Here is a 17,269-nt window from a genome sequence, read left to right as displayed (position 1 = left end):
CTGAAAAATTTAGTTGTGTTCAAATGGAAAACATGGCAACTTACAGAAGACTGTAATCATTCAGCTCAACACATAATTCCTTTTCTTATTAATATTATCTAATCGGTCCCTAATGTGTGTGTTTATATGTGTATATATGCCCCTGTAGACAACAGCAAGAAAACGTCCAATCACCAGTTTTTAAAGGTCCAGGTCTCACCCTCTTCTTCATGCTGAGTAGCAGTTATCTAAGCAGTCCTATTAAGAGAGGAAGGTTGGCCTTGTGGTTAAATGCACTGGACTGGGACTCAGAAGACTGTGAGTTTGGGCAAGTCACTTAGATCTAGATCAAGGGTATTTAGATACCTCAGTCCCATTTTCAGTTTAAATCAATGGAAGTTAGGCACCTAAATACCTTTGAAAATCTGAGCCTTAGAGCGTGTCTTCATTGACAGTCAACATCAGGGCACTCTCTAGTCAACTCCGGTATTCCATTTCTCCGAGAAGATTAAGGTAAGTTGACGGGAGAGCATATCCCGTCAACGCAGCATGGTAAAAACACCACGGTAAGTTGACCTAAGCTACATCAACTCCAGCTACGTTATTCACGTAGCTGGAGTAGCGTAACTTGTGTTGACTTACCCTGGTAGTGAAGACAAGCCCTTTGTCTCACTCTACCTCAGTTCCTCAGTGTAAAATGGGGATAATAATACTTCCCCACATCAGAAGAGTATTGTGAGGAGAAACTCTCAAATGTTTCTATGGCAATGCATGCTAGGTAAGTGCCTCATAATGCTGAAGCCTCACCTTATGTGAAGGAACTAGGTCTTATGAATTAGAGTAGAATTCTCAGGAGTGTCAAATTGATTTAAGAGCACAAGTTCCATTGATAGCCAATGGAACTTATGTGCCTAAGTCACGTCAGCACTTTTGAAATCTCCACCCATAACAAATTAATAATACTTTTGTTTTCCTTTGCCAATAAGAGGAAAATGGTGGCACTAATTCAAGAGAATCCAGCATTAGGAAGACTAAACTGATCCTGGATGATTTTGAGCCAAATCCTAAAAAATAGCAAATTATTAAACACTCTGGAGCTTTGACCATTAAAATAAGCAACACATTCAAGTGTCAGCATTACTGAAATAGAGCCAAGATTAATTTACTGTATATGTTACAGATACAGTAACAGTACAGTAACTACTGTAGTAAAACCTTGTGCATGTGTAACCCACTCACCTCCTGGGTGTGGTGTTCTGTCCCATCTAGTGGCACTGAGACCACTTAGAGAGAGAGAAAGAGATTAATGAGTCTGCTCTACAGCCTTAGCTAACAGCCAGTTGTCTTTTAGTTTATGCAGTAGAGGCTCATGCACTAAGCTTCAAAGGTCCCCAGGTTGATCCCACCCGCCAACGACGGGGGTCTGTCATTGTTACACATGAACAATGAGAATGTCTGGTTACAGCTGTGGACTAGTTGGTTTTGCACAGGATTTAGGGATTTCAAAATTTGATTTAATTCTAAATTGGAACAAAAATTGAAAAATTTGAAATTTTCCACAAAAGAAATCTCAAAACATGTTAGTTTCAAGTTGATCAAAACATTTTGTATCAGCAAAATCTAAATGTTTTGTTCTAATTTCATCTTTTAAAAATGTATTGTATAATACACAATATAATATAAAATTTAAAAAATTCAAAACAAAAAATCAAAGCTTTCATTCTGAAAATGTCAAAACATCTTGTCAGAACTTTTCCCCCCATTTTTTCCTTAAATAAAATTCCAGTGAAATTGACTCAATTTTTAAGCATTTTGAAATAACTGCATATTTCTACAGAATATGGTTTTATTGAAGTTTCTGTGACCAACTCTTAGAATAGTATCCTGGAGCTTTGTAAGCTGTCATATAATTGAGCTCTCCAATGGGACTGAATGAACTGGACTGTTCATTTCGGCCCTAGCCTGTTGTTTGTTCACCTAACACCTTGCAAGTGCTGTATGCTATGCATTTTCTATATTTACTCTGTGTGTATGGATTGTAAAAAGATAATTGCAATAGGGTTATCTGATCTAAAACAACTTTAGGCTGCAATCCTTCACTGAGTTCAGCACAGGCAGACTCTTGTCTCCATGGCTCTGCTTGCAGGATCGGAGCTTTGGGAAGCTAAAATGCTATGAATGCAGAGAGCTATGAATAAATGTTTAACAGCAGCAAGGAAAGCTTTGTTAAGTAAGTTAGCTTGAATCAGAAGAATCAACCCACATACGTAACATTTTAAAATCAGAATGCTGACTCATTCAGTATTTAAATGAACACAATAAAGCAATTCAGATAACTGTTTCTACTTATTCCTTATTTTACAAGAAAATATTTTATCACTGTGGATTTATGGATTGTTTAATCTGGAGAAAATGAAAGAATGTGTATGCATATGTAGAGGAGAGAGTATAATATGTGATATATAAGAAGTGGCGTGTGTATGTGTGTATGAATCTCAAACACACACACACAGAGTTCATTTTAGTACCCTTAGATATGATTTAGTTTTAAGTAAATCTTTCCATTCACAAAGAAATCATAGTTCGACCCAATCTCCTTACTGGCAATGAAACAATGTCAGTGAAACCTTTAAATAATGTGTCTGGTTGAAATTAATAGGTAGCAGTAGCACGAGGTTTCTGCAACATATAAAAGTATTTCAACTTTAAAACTTAGGTCCTGGTCCATCAGATGCTTACAAACACACTTACCTTTACTGAAGTGAGTACTTTTGTTGAAGTCCATGGGGCTATTCATGTGAACGTCTGCTAAGAGCCATGCACATGAGCTACCGGCCATGTGAGATTTTAGTAGGACCAATCAGGTGAGCAAAGCCACCCATATGGGCAAATGCCCACAGAACTGGGCCCTTAGGGAGTAGTGAAAGGAATACTCAATTTTAGACCATTGTATCTAGACTTAGATTGCAATTTTTATGAACAATATTATTTGTCAGTCTGTGCACTGATTCATTATTGGTGACACAGTGTGACATTTCTAAACTCCATTCTTGTGCCATTGGGACCCTTTTTGTTTTCCACTACTGTATGATCACACAAGGAAAGAAAATTTAAAAAAAGAACAGGATTTGTTGGTGAGAAGAAATAGTATCATCTTCAGGAGGAACCTTTCTGAGACCTATCTTTGCATTTAACGAAGGGTTTTCATTCTGTTTCTACAGTTCATTTACTTTCTCTTATATATTTTTCCGGTATCTTCATCATTTTACACAGTCGATGACTTCTGTATTAAATCAGCATTTTCTGTACCATTTTAAAATGTATTGTGGTGTGGCGAACTTTTGTATTTAGGCTATATCCTGGTGTGCAAGCCCATTTAAGATTGCCTCTTCCCGACTTAGCTAGAGAGGTGAGGTGTTTGATTGGGCTGGCAGGGGAATGGCCACCTTCTGGGGTCCCGGTTGGAGGGCAGTGTGCTCTCTGTTACCACTTTCCCCTTCCTTTTTCCTGTCTCCCCACCCAGAACACTGTAGAGTGGGGCTTGGGCTGGGGAGAGTGGAGCAGAAGTTCCACCTCCTTTAACCCCCATTGGCCAATTCGGGGAGGTAAGGAAGCCAAATGGCCCCACCAAACCCACCCTCTCATGTGTTAAGCACTCCTGGACACACATCAGCCATTCTTGGTTCTGAAAGCAGTCCCAACCCCTTTGCCATATAGATGGGGTAGCCATTAGAGCTGGGTTTCCAGGCTTGCAGTAAGTTTAACCCAATCATTTTAGTGGGTCAGGAAGGAATTTTTCCCTCTTTGTGTGTGTTTTTGGCAAGATGTCTGGTGTTGTGTTTTGTTGTTGTTGCTTTTCTCATGGTATCCTGAGCCCTGGTAGCTGGGGATAATAAGGATTGAAAAGAGTTAATTTAAAAAATAAAATAAAACTAGAAGTGGTAATAAATGTCACTAAATATTGTCACAACTTGTGGCAGGTGTGCAGTGCAAGTAAAAGGCTTCAGGGGAACAGGTTCCAGAGTAAATCTGAGCATGGGACCTGTGAGGTCAGAGGAAGTATTTAGTTTTTACAGGTTTCAGAGTAGCAGCCGTGTTAGTCTGTATTCGCAAAAAGAATGTTTGTACAAACAGAGCTCCTTCTTGATTTTAGCCTCATTCCCCCTTGAGGGGGGAGGGTGGTGGGTTGCAGCATGGGGCTGAATCGGGAATTCAGAAGCAGGAGTGGGCATGATGCCATTCAAGCCCATAGTGGTCCCAATTAAAGCCTGGTATTTTGGACAGGGTGGTCAACCATACTCCCCTCCCCCCATTTTTATATTAAAGTTGGTATAGTTGTGACCTGCTGCTTTAAATCTACTCACGTGTCTCTGTCATCAGTCTCCTGTGTGCCCTGATCAATGGCCCCCCCCTTTGCAGTGGCTCCCCTTTTCACTGAACTTCTAACAGACACGTTGAATTTTATTCCTTTTTTTCCAAACAGTTCCAGTTACAGATGTTTGACATTGTTTGTACCACCTCCTGGGCCAATAGAGACAAATGCTGCGAACTTCCTGCCTTGGTAAGAATCCCTTTTTTTAAAACTACCATCGTACCTTTTTTTTTCTTGCATCAAGACCAAATACTTTTGCAATTTTCCTCATGAAATCAATAGGTGGGATTTTCAAAAGGACCTAATTGTCTTTGGAGCAAGAGTCCAATTGAAATTCAATGGGTCTCATGCTCCTAAATTATTTAGGAGCTTTTGAATTTTCCTTTCAATATTTGTTGTCTTGATCTATAAATTCTCAGCTGTTGAATTTATATTTTGAATACAGACTTACTATTTTGCTCTCTCCTCAGAGAGATGAGGAAAGTTGCCCATCTCTTCCTCATTCTTGCTCCTGTTCCGAATTTAGCAAAGGACCACTCGGACCTCCCGGACCACCGGTAAGCGTTTATTCATGTTTGTACTCAGATGTACCAGATACTCCACTCTTCAGTCTTATTGGCTGGGAAAAAGGGATACGCTGTACTGTTTTAGTTATTACAGTTAATTACAGCTGGCAGAGAGATGCATATTCACTCCACTTAGCTAGTGAAGACCTCATGCAGTAGCTTTAAAAAACTAACCCTATTAGTGAACCAAATTCTTATCGTATAATCCAACTGCAGGGCAGTAAGATTGACTGTATTTGTTCTGTTTGTACAGCAGTTAGCAGAGTGCAGTCCTGTCCATGACTAGGGCTCCTAGGTGCTATGGTAATACAAATAATAATATGTCAATTTGTAGAAACTTTGATTTCTGTCTCTAGAGTCAAGAGACATGCTATGTAAATGCCACCCATTTGCCACTTTTTTTTAAACCACCATAGTGTTATCTGAATGCTTTCTAGTACACACGTTTAAATACACCTTGGAATCTAGCTTTCTGAAACACCTGATCAGTAACAATATGCATATGAATTAAAGGCCAGATTGTGCCTGGCCCTTAGGAGGATGCAGAGAGTGTGAGGCAGGGAGTTGAAAGAAGCCTTTCCCACCTTGCATGGCCTGGATTAGAGCTAAACTCTTTTGCAGTCTCTCTGCTTGGAGGAACTTAAGGACTGTTCCTCTTGTGGTTCATCTTGTCCACAGGGACACAAAAGGGGTACATGATCCTGCCCTCCTTCCACATCATCTCAGACCAGGCTGGACGCACTTCTAAAACATGGTGCAACCTACAGTCTCCCTTGTATCAAGCAGATCAGAGAGAGAGGGTGGTTCAATGTCTCCCTAAAATCTCTGTGGTGCTCTTACTCAGGCCAGTGGCTAAATGCTACAATTCGGCCTCAATTGGCTGATTTTTAGCAGTTTAAAAATATTAATTCTAGTTTGCAATGATGGGATTTTTTTTTCTTTACCAGTGTCCCTAACAAATTTACACAACAGTTAGATGTGCTTTTTCTTTTAAACCTGCAGTGTAAACCTGTATGATTAGCTTCATAGGACTGGCACTAAGTTTACATAGAGATTTTCATGTAAATTGAGGACCTCAGGTTTGGAATTCATGAATACATTTATGCGAACACAGAGAGATATAGATGATATATAATCACATTGTAAAGGGACAGAGAAAAAGGATAAGGGAGAAGAGCTGTTGTGATTAAGTAAAAAATGTTGACTCAGGAAGGAAAATAGTTTTCTGAAAAGCCTTGAGTGCACAAATCAGACTAGACACTGGACAGGCCCAACTTGCACTTTAGACAGATGCACAGCATATCCAAGCCGACACTTATGCTGGCAGCATCTTGGGGGTTAATCTTTTTACAAGAATGAACTGTTCTTGAACATGTTTTCTGTGTCTGAGCAGCCAGAGTTCATTTCAAGTGGATACAGGAATCCAGTCAAAATTCTAATTATTTTAAGGACAATATGATTTTTATCTTGTAGTCCTTCAGTGGTGTCAGTGGGAGTGATAAGTGTGAAAGGACTGCTAAACTAGCCCCTAAGGGCTGTAATTATCTGACACTACTGCAGGCTTTTTCAAGAAATCCTTTCACCTGATGGGATTTTTGCATTCAAGTGGAATCAATTCTAGCTAGGATTCTAGGATGAAATTAATCCCTGCCATGACTCCATGATGGCCCCTGAACTTTACAGAAACATGCTTCTTTTCAACATTGGTAGGCATTTTTCTTTCACTGTTGTTTTTCACTCCTACAAAATGTGCCTCTTATGGTGGCTAGTGAATTAAAATTGTATTGCCACATGTATTGTTAGAGTATACCAGGCCACTGACATAATACAGAATATGTTCTGGGTAAGTCGTTTCTTTCCTTTTAATAATCCAGTGCTTTAGAATAACTCTGATGTTTAGTGGTTTATCTAAAATCATCCATTTTAATTTACTCTATTTTATTGTCATTAATTTAGTCTATTTTATTTTGTACTGTGTATCCTTTTCTTTCCCATATGTCTCATGTATAATATTTTAAGATGCCTATGGTAGTGGTATCTACATTTTTAATAACCAGTAACCCAGTCATTTTGCACCTTGTGAGTGAAGTAAATTTTAGCTTGGCATTTAAAAAAGTAACTGTGTGAGTCCTCTCAATTATCACAATGGCACCAAGAAAGGAAGATTTGGAGGCAGACACTCCCTTAGAACCATAGGTAAGAGCAGAATTTTGTTGACATTCTCTTACAATAGGCTAGGTCCTAGGAGAACATCCTGATCTGTTTCTTTGAGCTATATGCTATTGAAGTTTGTTTTGAATTGATTGGTGAACTAGAAAATAGTTCATGTTAGCCTCACATACCTGCCTTATGTACTCAAAAGAAAGGAAGGATACTTGCCTTTGCTGAAATCTCTCAAGTGTGGTGTATGCCAAACCCTCCCCAAACAGCTGCATATGGATAGATATTTCAGAAATGGTGTTTCAGTGGAGGTGTGTAGTGAATACACTTGCCTTGCTCTCTCTTCTCTAGCAGAGAAATTGCATGAAAATAAAGAGATGGATAAGTAATTTTGAGTAGAGATATTAAGTCTCAGTCCTGCAGCTGCTTCATGTGCAAAAGTTTATTTGAAGTAAGTGGGAGGTTTGGATGTGGAAGGCTTGCAGACTCAGGCCCTAATTGGTTGTGAGGGAATGTTCTCAATCCCACTTCAAGTCTGTAAATGACTGTGTTATGAGGAAGAAAGAATAGCAGTCTTCCAGGTATGAGGGAAAGTCCCAAACCAAGTCATCAGGAGCCTTGTGCTCTGGAAAGGGACCATCTGGCGCTGAGAAGCACCAGATCAAGATTTCAAAAGGGAAAACTGGAGCACACTCTGGTAATGGGACTGCTTCTTTGGCACCAAAATCCTAGCTGGTACTGCCAGATCTGGCACCCTCTACTTCAACGACCCGAGTTATGAAAATGACTCCATCAACTATGATTCACTGCTCCACTCTGGAAGACCTTCTACTGCTCCCGGAACTGGAGTCATCTCTCCACTCCAGACCACAATGCCCAGCCCCAGAACTTCAGTCAGTACTATTTTGTTATGATACTCATCCTCATCCACAAGTAGGGGTCAAGCCAGACTGTCTCTGTTACTATCAACAAGTAGAGGCAGATCAACACCATTTCCTCTGGTATTAAGGACTCCCTCTCCATGATCAACTCCTCAGAGTCAGAAAAGGACTACGATGGACACCCGGTCCTGGACTATACCCTGAGGCACTGCTTGCGGGGGTGGAGTTTCCAGCATTTCTAACTACTCCTGTGTGACGGAATATTACCCCTATTTTCATTGGTACCCTTCCTGCTGCAGCCCGGTAGTGAGGGGCTATGAGTTCTTTTAGTGGCAGTATTGGGCCTTGGAAGACCCATGTAATTACCATCCAGTATAACCCAGCATGCCTAGGACTCCTAGGATAGAAGAGAAGCTTCTTCAGCCTTCTGAGGAACTACAACTTCAGTAGCATGGGGAAGAATAGCAACAGGAGCAGGAGGAGTCTGTCACTTCCCTCGGCTCCCATTGGCCGGGAATGGTGAACTGCGGCTACTGGAAGCTGCGGGGAGCCATGCCTGCGGACGGTCAACGTAAACAAACTGTCTTTCGGCCCACCAGCGGATTACTCTGATGGGCCATGGGCCGAAGGTTGCCAACCCCTGGGTTCAACTATTTCTCTGAAAGATTGCACAGCATCCTTGGCAAATATGATATTGTTATCCTCAGGGAAGATCTAAATGCACAAATTGGTGATGATGATAATATTGGATATGAACACATTATGGTATGAACACATTATGGGCAGACATGGCATCCCAGGACAGACTAACAATGGGGAGAACATTATGTTGACTTCTGCATTGGGGGTATGCTATTTCCACATAAGGAAAGACATAAACTGAAACTGAAATCAAATGATGGCTTCACCCAGAGACAGCTTGATCATTAATAAGTGCTGGAGAAGATCACTGTTCAATGCCAGGGTTTAAATGAGTGCTGCTGTTGGAAGTGACCATCTTGTTATTGGGACAATAAAAATAAAGAAGCTAACACCAGGCAATGCAGAAGGTATGCATGATGCTAGAAAGTTGTTAGATCCAGCTGTGAAGGCACATTTTAAGCTGCAACTTAGTGATAGAATCTGAAGATCTAACATCACTGATGGAGAACATAGAAGAACAATGGCAGTTTTTCAAAGAAGCAAGTGTGGATGCAGCCATTACTACAGCAGGGATGAGAAGGTCTAAGAAAGAATGGCTCTAACTAAATCGATGGAGGCTTGTTGAAGAGAAGGAAGAATTAATGAAGAGAATTCAACAAGAATGAGAGCAGTAAAAGAGTTATTATGCCACAAGAATATGTAGACAAAGACGAGGAAGTTAAAAGACCGCCCAGAAGAGATAAGTAAGAGAATAAATGGAAGTAAAGCAAGAGAAGCTGAAGAGACATACAAGAGAGGAAAGGAGTACTTGTGGCACCTTAGAGACTAACAAATGTATTTGAGCATAAGCTTTTGCGAGCTTCAGCTCACTTCACGCTGTAACAAGAGTTATCAGGTAAGGTGAGCTATTACCAGCAGGAGAGGAAAAAAACCTTTTGTAGTGATAATCAAGGTGGGCCATTTCCAGCAGTTGACAAGAACAGTGAGGAACAGTAGGGGGGAAAAATAAACATGGGAAAATAGTTTTACTTTGTGTAATAACACATCCACTCCCAGTCTTTATTCAAGCCTAATTTAATGGTGTCTAGTTTGCAAATTAATTTCAATTCAGCAGTCTCTTGATGGAGTCTGTTTTTGAAGTTTTTTTTGTTGTAATATTGTGACTTTTAGGTCTGTAATCGAGTGACCAGAGAGATTGAAGTGTTCTCCGACTTGTTTTTGAATGTTATAATTCTTGACATCTGATTTGTGTCCATTTATTCTTTTACGTAGAGACTGTCCGGTTTGGCCAATGTACATGGTAGAGGGGCATTGCTGGCACATGATGGCATATATCACATGGTAGATGTACAGGTGAACGAGCCTCTGATAGTGTGGCTGGTGTGATTAGGCCCTATGATAGTGTCCCCTGAATAGATATGTGGACACAGTTGGCAACGGGCTTTGTTGCAAGGATAGGTTCCTGGGTTAGTGGTTCTGTTGTGTGGTGCGTGGTTGCTGGTGAGTATTTGCTTCAGGTTGGGGGTCTGTCTGTAAGCAAGGACTGGCCTGTCTCCCAAGATCTGTGAGAGTGATGGGTCGTCCTTCAGGATAGGTTGTAGATCCTTGATGATGTGCTGGAGAGGTTTTAGTTTGGGGCTGAAGGTGATGGCTAGTGGTGTTCTGTTATTTTCTTTGTTGGGCCTGTCCTGTGGTAGGTAACTTCTGGGTACTCTTCTGGCTCTGTCAATCTGTTTCTTCACTTCAGCAGGTGGGTATTGTAGTTCTAAGAACACTTGATAGAGATCTTGTAGGTGTTTGTCTCTGTCTGAGGGGTTGGAGCAAATGCGGTTGTATCGTAGAGCTTGGCTGTAGACAATGGATCGTGTGGTGTGGTCTGGATGAAAGCTGGAGGCATGTAGGTAAGTATAGCGGTCATTAGGTTTCTGGTATAGGGTGGTGTTTATGTGACCATTGCTTATTAGTACCGTAGTGTCCAGGAAGTGGATCTCTTGTGTGGACTGGTCCAGGCTGAGGTTGATGGTGGGATGGAAATTGTTGAAACCATGGTGGAATTCCTCAAGGGCTTCTTTTCCATGGGTCCAGATGATGAAGATGTCATCAATGTAGCACAAATAGAGTAGGGGCATTAGGGGACAAGAGCTGAGGAAGCGTTGTTTTAAGTCAGCCATAAAAATGTTGGCACACTGTGGGGCCATGTGGGTACCCATAGCAGTGCCGCTGATTTGAAGGTATACAAATCAACTTTAAGAAATGTGCACCAACTGTGTCTCAAGATCTGCCCCACCCCTCTGGTCTTTCCCCTGCCTGTGGAGGCCAACTTTCTCATTATCTGCATGCCTGGGCAGAAATCATAACTGACAGATGGGTACTAGAGGTTATTTCTTTGGAGTACACCATCCAGTTCTCTTCCTTCCCTAACCCCCTTTCCCATCTTCTTTTGGGGACCCATCTCATGAGAGCATCCTCCTGCAGGAGGTAGAATGACTCCTCAAACTGGGGGCAGTAGATCTGGTACCTCTACCTCAAGGGGAAATGAGTTCTACTCAAAGTACTTCTTCGTCCCCAAGAAGACAGGGGATAGAGACCCATTCTGGACTTCAGGGAACTGAACAAGTTCATCTGCTACCTAAAGTTCAGAATGGTAATCCTGTACTCCAATATCTCATTACTAGTTTCAGACAACTCATTCACGGTCCTCGATCTCAAAGTGGCCTGCTTTCACATAGACATTCATCTAGCACACAGGAGATTCCTGAGATTTGTGGCTGGTCAACTGCACTGCCAATATAGAGCTCTTTCCTTTGGGCTCTCAATGGCTCCAAGAGTATTTTCCAATGTACTGTCAGTGGTACCTGCTGACTTTGTCAGCAAGGGGCCACAGTTTACCCTTCCTTAGATGACTGACTTCTGAAGGGATGATCTTGCCAGGAAATGGTGGGAGGCAAGCGCAATGCTTCTGTTCAAGAGTTTAGGCCTCCAGGTGAACCTGAAGAAGTCCACCCAGGAACCCTCACAATCCATAGAATTCATTAGGGCAAGGTTTTTTACAGCCTGAGGACAGCTTCCTCTCTATCACTGGACTCACTCAGTGAATACATTTGAGCCCCAGAATGTCCATATGATCCTGCCTGGTGCTGTTGAACCATATGGCCATAAATACTTATGTGACCCATTGTTGTGATACCCTCTGAGACCTTTTCCACTCGGTTTATCCGGAACACCTCACACAGTTCTGGGAGAACACTTTGTCCAGTTCTCTGGTATCCAAGAAATCAGCTGAACTCTGTACTCATCATTAATGGCATACAATCAAACTACACTAGAGTTGACTGGCAGAGAGGGTGAGTCTAGGACATACCACACATACCACACATACAGTGTACATAATCATGAATCAGCTTATTTACACACTTACACTTAATACTATTGGTTAATACCTCATAGCACATGCTTTACGATTGGTCTACTAATTTTTATAGCCCATTCCCATCTAGATCATGAGCTTTTCATACGCTGCACTACGTGCTAGGCCATACCTGTAAGCTATCACACATTGCTTACTATCCTGATCCATCTCTTTTCTACTAGCTACATCTTTTACATATTGAGAAGGCTACTGTAATTCATGCTTTGTTTCATGCCTTGCTTTGAATAGACCTACATTCATTTGTGAGGCTTTACCTCAGATGTCTACAAGCCTGGTTGCAGGCACTTTGGCCAAATGCAGTCTCTACCTGCTAGTCACAGTTCCCCAAAGAAGCTTAGCCTCCCTTACTCAGTGGGGGTACCATTCAAACACCCCACTTCCAACAAAGACTGTGACCACACATGGAGAGACAGGGGAAGTGGTCCCCTCACAAGATTATGCTTCACATCAATCTGTTAGAGCTGAGAGCAGTCAGATTAGCCTGCGAGCAATTCCTCCCTTACATCTGCAACCAGTCAATTCAGGTGTTGTTAGACATCATGATGGCAGTTTATTATATTAACAAACAAGGAGGAGCACGGGCTTCATTAGCCCTGCATGGAGGTCATCACCCTCTGGTACATTCCCATGCTGATTACACTAACCAGTATCCACATGCCAGGTATCCACAACACTCTGGTGGATTCTCTGATCAGACTCTTCTTCACAGAACACAAGTGGGAGTTGCACAACCTGATTGTCTGTGAGGTGTTTGGGGTGTGGGGTCTCCCATACATGGATTTCTTTGTGTCCCATGTGAACAACAACTGCAAGGAGTTTTGCTCCAGAGGGGCTGCAGGCCAGGGTCTTTAGGTGACATGTTTCTCATACAATGTTTGGGAGCCTTGTGGTACACATCCCACCCCCATTCTCCTCTTAACTCAAGAGTTGAGGAAAAACAGACAGGACAACTAGCAAGTCATCCTTTCCTATGAGGGGCGGCATAGCTCAGTGGTTTGCACATTGGCCTGCTAAACCCAGGGTTGTGAGTTCAATCCTTGAGGGGGCCATTTAGGGATCTGGGGCAAAAATTGGGGATTGGTCTTGCTTTGAGCAGGAGGTTGGATTAGATGACCTCCTGAGGTGCCTTCCAACCCTGATATTCTATGATTCTATGATCCTTATAGCATCAGTGTGGGCCTGACAATTCTGGTACCCAATGCTTCTGCAACTATCTACCCAATCTCCTCTCCTCCTTCCTCTGATACATCTGATACTAATCTAGGACAAAGGATGGACTTGCCATCCCAAACCAGTCTCATTTCATCTTAGGTCGTGGTATTTGGATGGATGTCAGAGTTAGAGAGGGCCTGTTTGTCTGATGTCTGGGCCATCCTGAGCAGCAGTAGGAAGGATTCTGCCAGCAAATGTTATTAAGTAAAGTAGAAAAAGACTTATGTTTTGGTGTAACCAACCAGGAATTTCCCCTTTACAAGCTAAGATCCCAGACATACTGAAGTACCTCTTGTCCTTAAAATTCTCAGGGTTATCTGACAGCTTCCTCAGAGAATACCGGTTGGCAATGAGCCCATGTCATCCTCCTGCAGATGCCTACTCTGTGTTCTCCCATCCAGTCACTGCCCACTTCCTGAAGGGTTTGATTTGCGTCTTCCTTCTTGTGGCAACATTGGTATTACCCTGGGGATTGCATCTTTTTAAATCACCCTCACCAAGACCCTGCAATCCTGTTCCCTGTTACATATATCTATGAAGGGAGCATTTCTGGTTTTATCGTGTAAGCCAGAAGAGTCAGGGAGAATGGGGTGCTCCTGGCTGACTTCCTCCATAGAGTGTTCCGCAAGGTTAAGGTGAATTCATCCTGAGTTTGTCCCTAAGGTGATGTCAGATTTTCACATCAACCAAACTATCCATCTCCTTCTGTTTTTCCCTAAACCCCACTTTGGCAGAAAAGAGGTGGCATGGAATTCACTGGACATGCCTAGGGCTCTTGCTTTTTACCTTCACGGAATTAAACCTTTCGAAATGTCCCCTAAACTCATCTCGTCCACAGAACATATATGTGACAGACGTGGCAATTTCCTGCAATATCCTTGAAAAAAATGTATTGAATGAAGTTTAAGTATCTTTGGAGTTCATTGTATTAAATGCATAGTTTATTTACTATTGTGGGCTGGGATTGTATGCAACTTCTCTATAGGGGAGAGATGTGGTGTGAACTTCAAAGGACTGAACAACTTGCCAGACAAGAATGAACTTTTAGGACAAACAGGTCCAAGTGTTTGCTTGGGTAATCTCTACGGCAGAGGTTCTCAAACTGGGGGTCGTGACTCCTGAGGGTCTCACAAGGTTATTACATGAGGGATCACGAGCTTTCAGCCTCCACCCCCAAACCCCCTTCACCTCCAGCATTTGTAATAGTGTTAAATATAATAAAGCATTTTTAATTTATAAGGGGGGGTCACACTCAGAGGCTTGCTGTGTGAAAAGGGTCACCAATACAAAAGTTTGAGAACCACTGCTCTATGGAGAGGCAAATGCAAATTTCCCACTTCTAGTTATGCAAAACCCCAACCTTTTGAAACTCTGCTCTGAGGAGAGGAGCATTGTCCTTTGATTACCTGTTCCCAGAATCTGAAGTTCGAGGGCCCAAGCTATTTACAGTAATGGAAAGACTGAACTATTCATGATGGTTATGGTTCTGAATCTGAGACAATTACAAACTTGTAACCACTGGGAAGACCCAGTGGTGGGTTTTGAAGGACTGACATCTACCAGAGCCCGAAGTTGGAGTTGGGGTGACCTCTGGTAAGCTTTTTAGTCTGCATGTAGGTTCTTTTATGGTTTGTAATGTTTTCTCTGCAACATTTTCACCTTAAGGATAAATGTGCTTGCTTATAAAGAGCTGTGTGGTAACCTGTGACTGCTGGTAATTACAGCTGTTTATAGCTTTCAAAGAGAAAGCAAAGCACAGAAGTTGCTGGCTTGCTGGGGATATCACAGTTAGGCAGAGAACTGTGCAGCCTGGAAAAACCCTGATCAGGAGCAGGAGAGAGATGGGTCTCTGCCCAAGAGAGGTTATGGTGGAGGAGCCAGGAGCCTAGAGTGAGTGCCCTCGGTGGACAATGGAGAAGGAAGACAAGTGCAGATGCCCTGAATTGTGACAGTGTGAAAGGCGAGGCCATCTTCTCCCAGAGACAGTCAAAATGGATTCCAGGATGCATCCTACTTTGCTATGAGATGAATGATATCTCACTTGAGGATGGCATAAGAACTCATTCAACTAGAGTTCAGGCCAGGCGCAGGAAGTTATATGGGCCCATGGTGCCCAGGTTCCAGCAAATTCAGGGCCCAGGGGACCTGGCTCCACTAATGTTTGGGGCCGGGTCTCTCCCCGACCCTGCCTGCCACCCCCGTGCGCCTCCCCCAGAGTATCCCACCTGCCACCCTCGCACACCTCCCCTGAGCATCCCCGCCTGCCCTGTACAGTGAGCGGCTGCCCCCTGCAGCTCCACGCTGCACTCCTTTGCTGGCTGCTGCTGGCTACAAGAGAGCGACACCGGGGGCAGGTTGAGGCAGCTGCTGCACCTGTGGAGGGAGGAGGGGAAGAGACGCATAGCAGCCCCCTCCCCCCGGCAGGTGACTGGGGGGGGACGACTTATCCTGGCTGGACCTCCTGAGCAGCAGCCTGGGGGGCCTTGGGTCAGCGTCATGCTGGGGGTGGGTGGGTGGGGAGGGGTCCCCCTCTTCCCCCAGAGCTTGCTGCTGCTGGGGGGGAGAGGGCTGGGGGGAGTCCTCCTCTCTGGCTCCTCGCCCCAGCCCTGGAGCAGCCTGCCTTCTGCACCCCAATCTCCTCATCCCTGGCCCCACCCTGCACACACTCCCACACCCCAACCCCTCTCTCCCATCCCAGAGCCCACACACAACACCCAAACCCCCTTCCAGAGCCCGCACCCAGCATCCCAACCGCTCCCGCACCCCCTTCTGCGCCCCAACCCCCTGTCCCAGCCCAGAGCCCGCATCCAGCCCCCAAACTCCCTCCCAGAGCCCGCACCCCTCCTGCACCCAAACTCTCTCCCAGAGCCTGCACTCCAAACCCCCTCCTGCACCCAAACTCCTTCCCAGAGCCTGCACCCCCTCCTGCACCCCTGCCCCAGCCCAGAGCCTGCACCCAAACTCCATCCCAGAGCCCGCACCCCTCCCGCACCCAAACTCCCTTCCAGAGCCTTAGGCAGGTGGGTGTGGGGGGGACTTGGATCCGTTCTGGGCACCACCAAAAATTATACAAACCTGCCACCCCTGGTTCAGGCAGCTTTGGTAGCTTCCCTTAGAGACATTCCTGTTGCTGAGCTTGGAATTCTGCTCACACTTTTGCTGAATGCGATACACTGATGCAAGCAGCTGCTTCTGGAGCCTCTCTGGGCAGGATAGTGCTTCAATCTGTTGTATCATAGTATTCCAGCGCCCCTGCTTCCTGATAAAGACAATGTTTGTGATTCACCTGAAATGCACTATATAGAGGGACAATTGCTTGAGCAAGAAGGAGGAGGAGTTACCTGATAGTAACTTGAGTTCAAGATGTGTTGTTCCTATGTGTAGTGTACTATCCACCCTCCTTCCCTACTGTCTGGTTTCCCCTTACTGGGAACTACTGATTGAGAAGGTTGCCCCCTTTATTTCCCTCAGTGCAGAGTACAAGCAGAGTGGAAGCACATGCTTGGACCACATGGACACTGCTAGGGAAAAATCTCCAGTTGTGAGCACATAAAACACGTGCAACCTGAAGTGCCCTATACATAGGGACAACACATCACAAAGAACACAAGTTACTACATGGTGGGTAACCTCTTTTTACGTTTCTTTGTGTTTGATGGGTTCTTTATTGCTGTATTGTTGGTGATCACAGTGCTGCCCATTGTAGGTAGCATTATGTTTTCTTTGACTATTTCTGACATTTTATATCACAATACTGAAATGTGGAAAAAATGGGCACTATATAAATTAATAAAATAGAACTTTGTGAAACAGCAAATTGTTGTTATACACTAAAGAGCTAAGAAAATACAAATAATAAGGTGTATAATAAAGTTTTAATGCTCTTATTGATTAAGTACATTTTCTTTTATAGTATTGAATACTTCTGTCTCCTCAGGGTGTACATAACTTTAAAAAACACACACAGCTCTTCATAGAATCATAGATGATAGGCTGGAAAAGACCTCCTGGATCATCTAATCCAAAC

General features: G+C 43.5%; 1 protein-coding gene across 1 annotated transcript in view; it reads left to right on the top strand.

Annotated features, from left to right (window-relative positions):
* COL14A1 (collagen type XIV alpha 1 chain) overlaps positions 1–17,269 on the top strand; it is a 167,747-nt gene that overhangs the window by 106,597 nt on the left and 43,881 nt on the right. Inside the window, exons 34-35 of the mRNA XM_077808839.1 lie at positions 4,463–4,540; positions 4,822–4,908. Coding sequence (XP_077664965.1) covers positions 4,463–4,540; positions 4,822–4,908 — 165 coding nt within the window. The remainder of the gene's footprint in view (positions 1–4,462; positions 4,541–4,821; positions 4,909–17,269) is intronic.

This window comes from Eretmochelys imbricata, chromosome 2, assembly GCF_965152235.1.
Source record: "Eretmochelys imbricata isolate rEreImb1 chromosome 2, rEreImb1.hap1, whole genome shotgun sequence".
In the NCBI taxonomy this organism is placed as follows: Eukaryota; Metazoa; Chordata; order Testudines; family Cheloniidae; genus Eretmochelys; species Eretmochelys imbricata.
The sequence above is the reverse complement of the archived record's forward strand: the minus strand, read 5'-3'. Positions and strand labels throughout refer to the sequence as shown.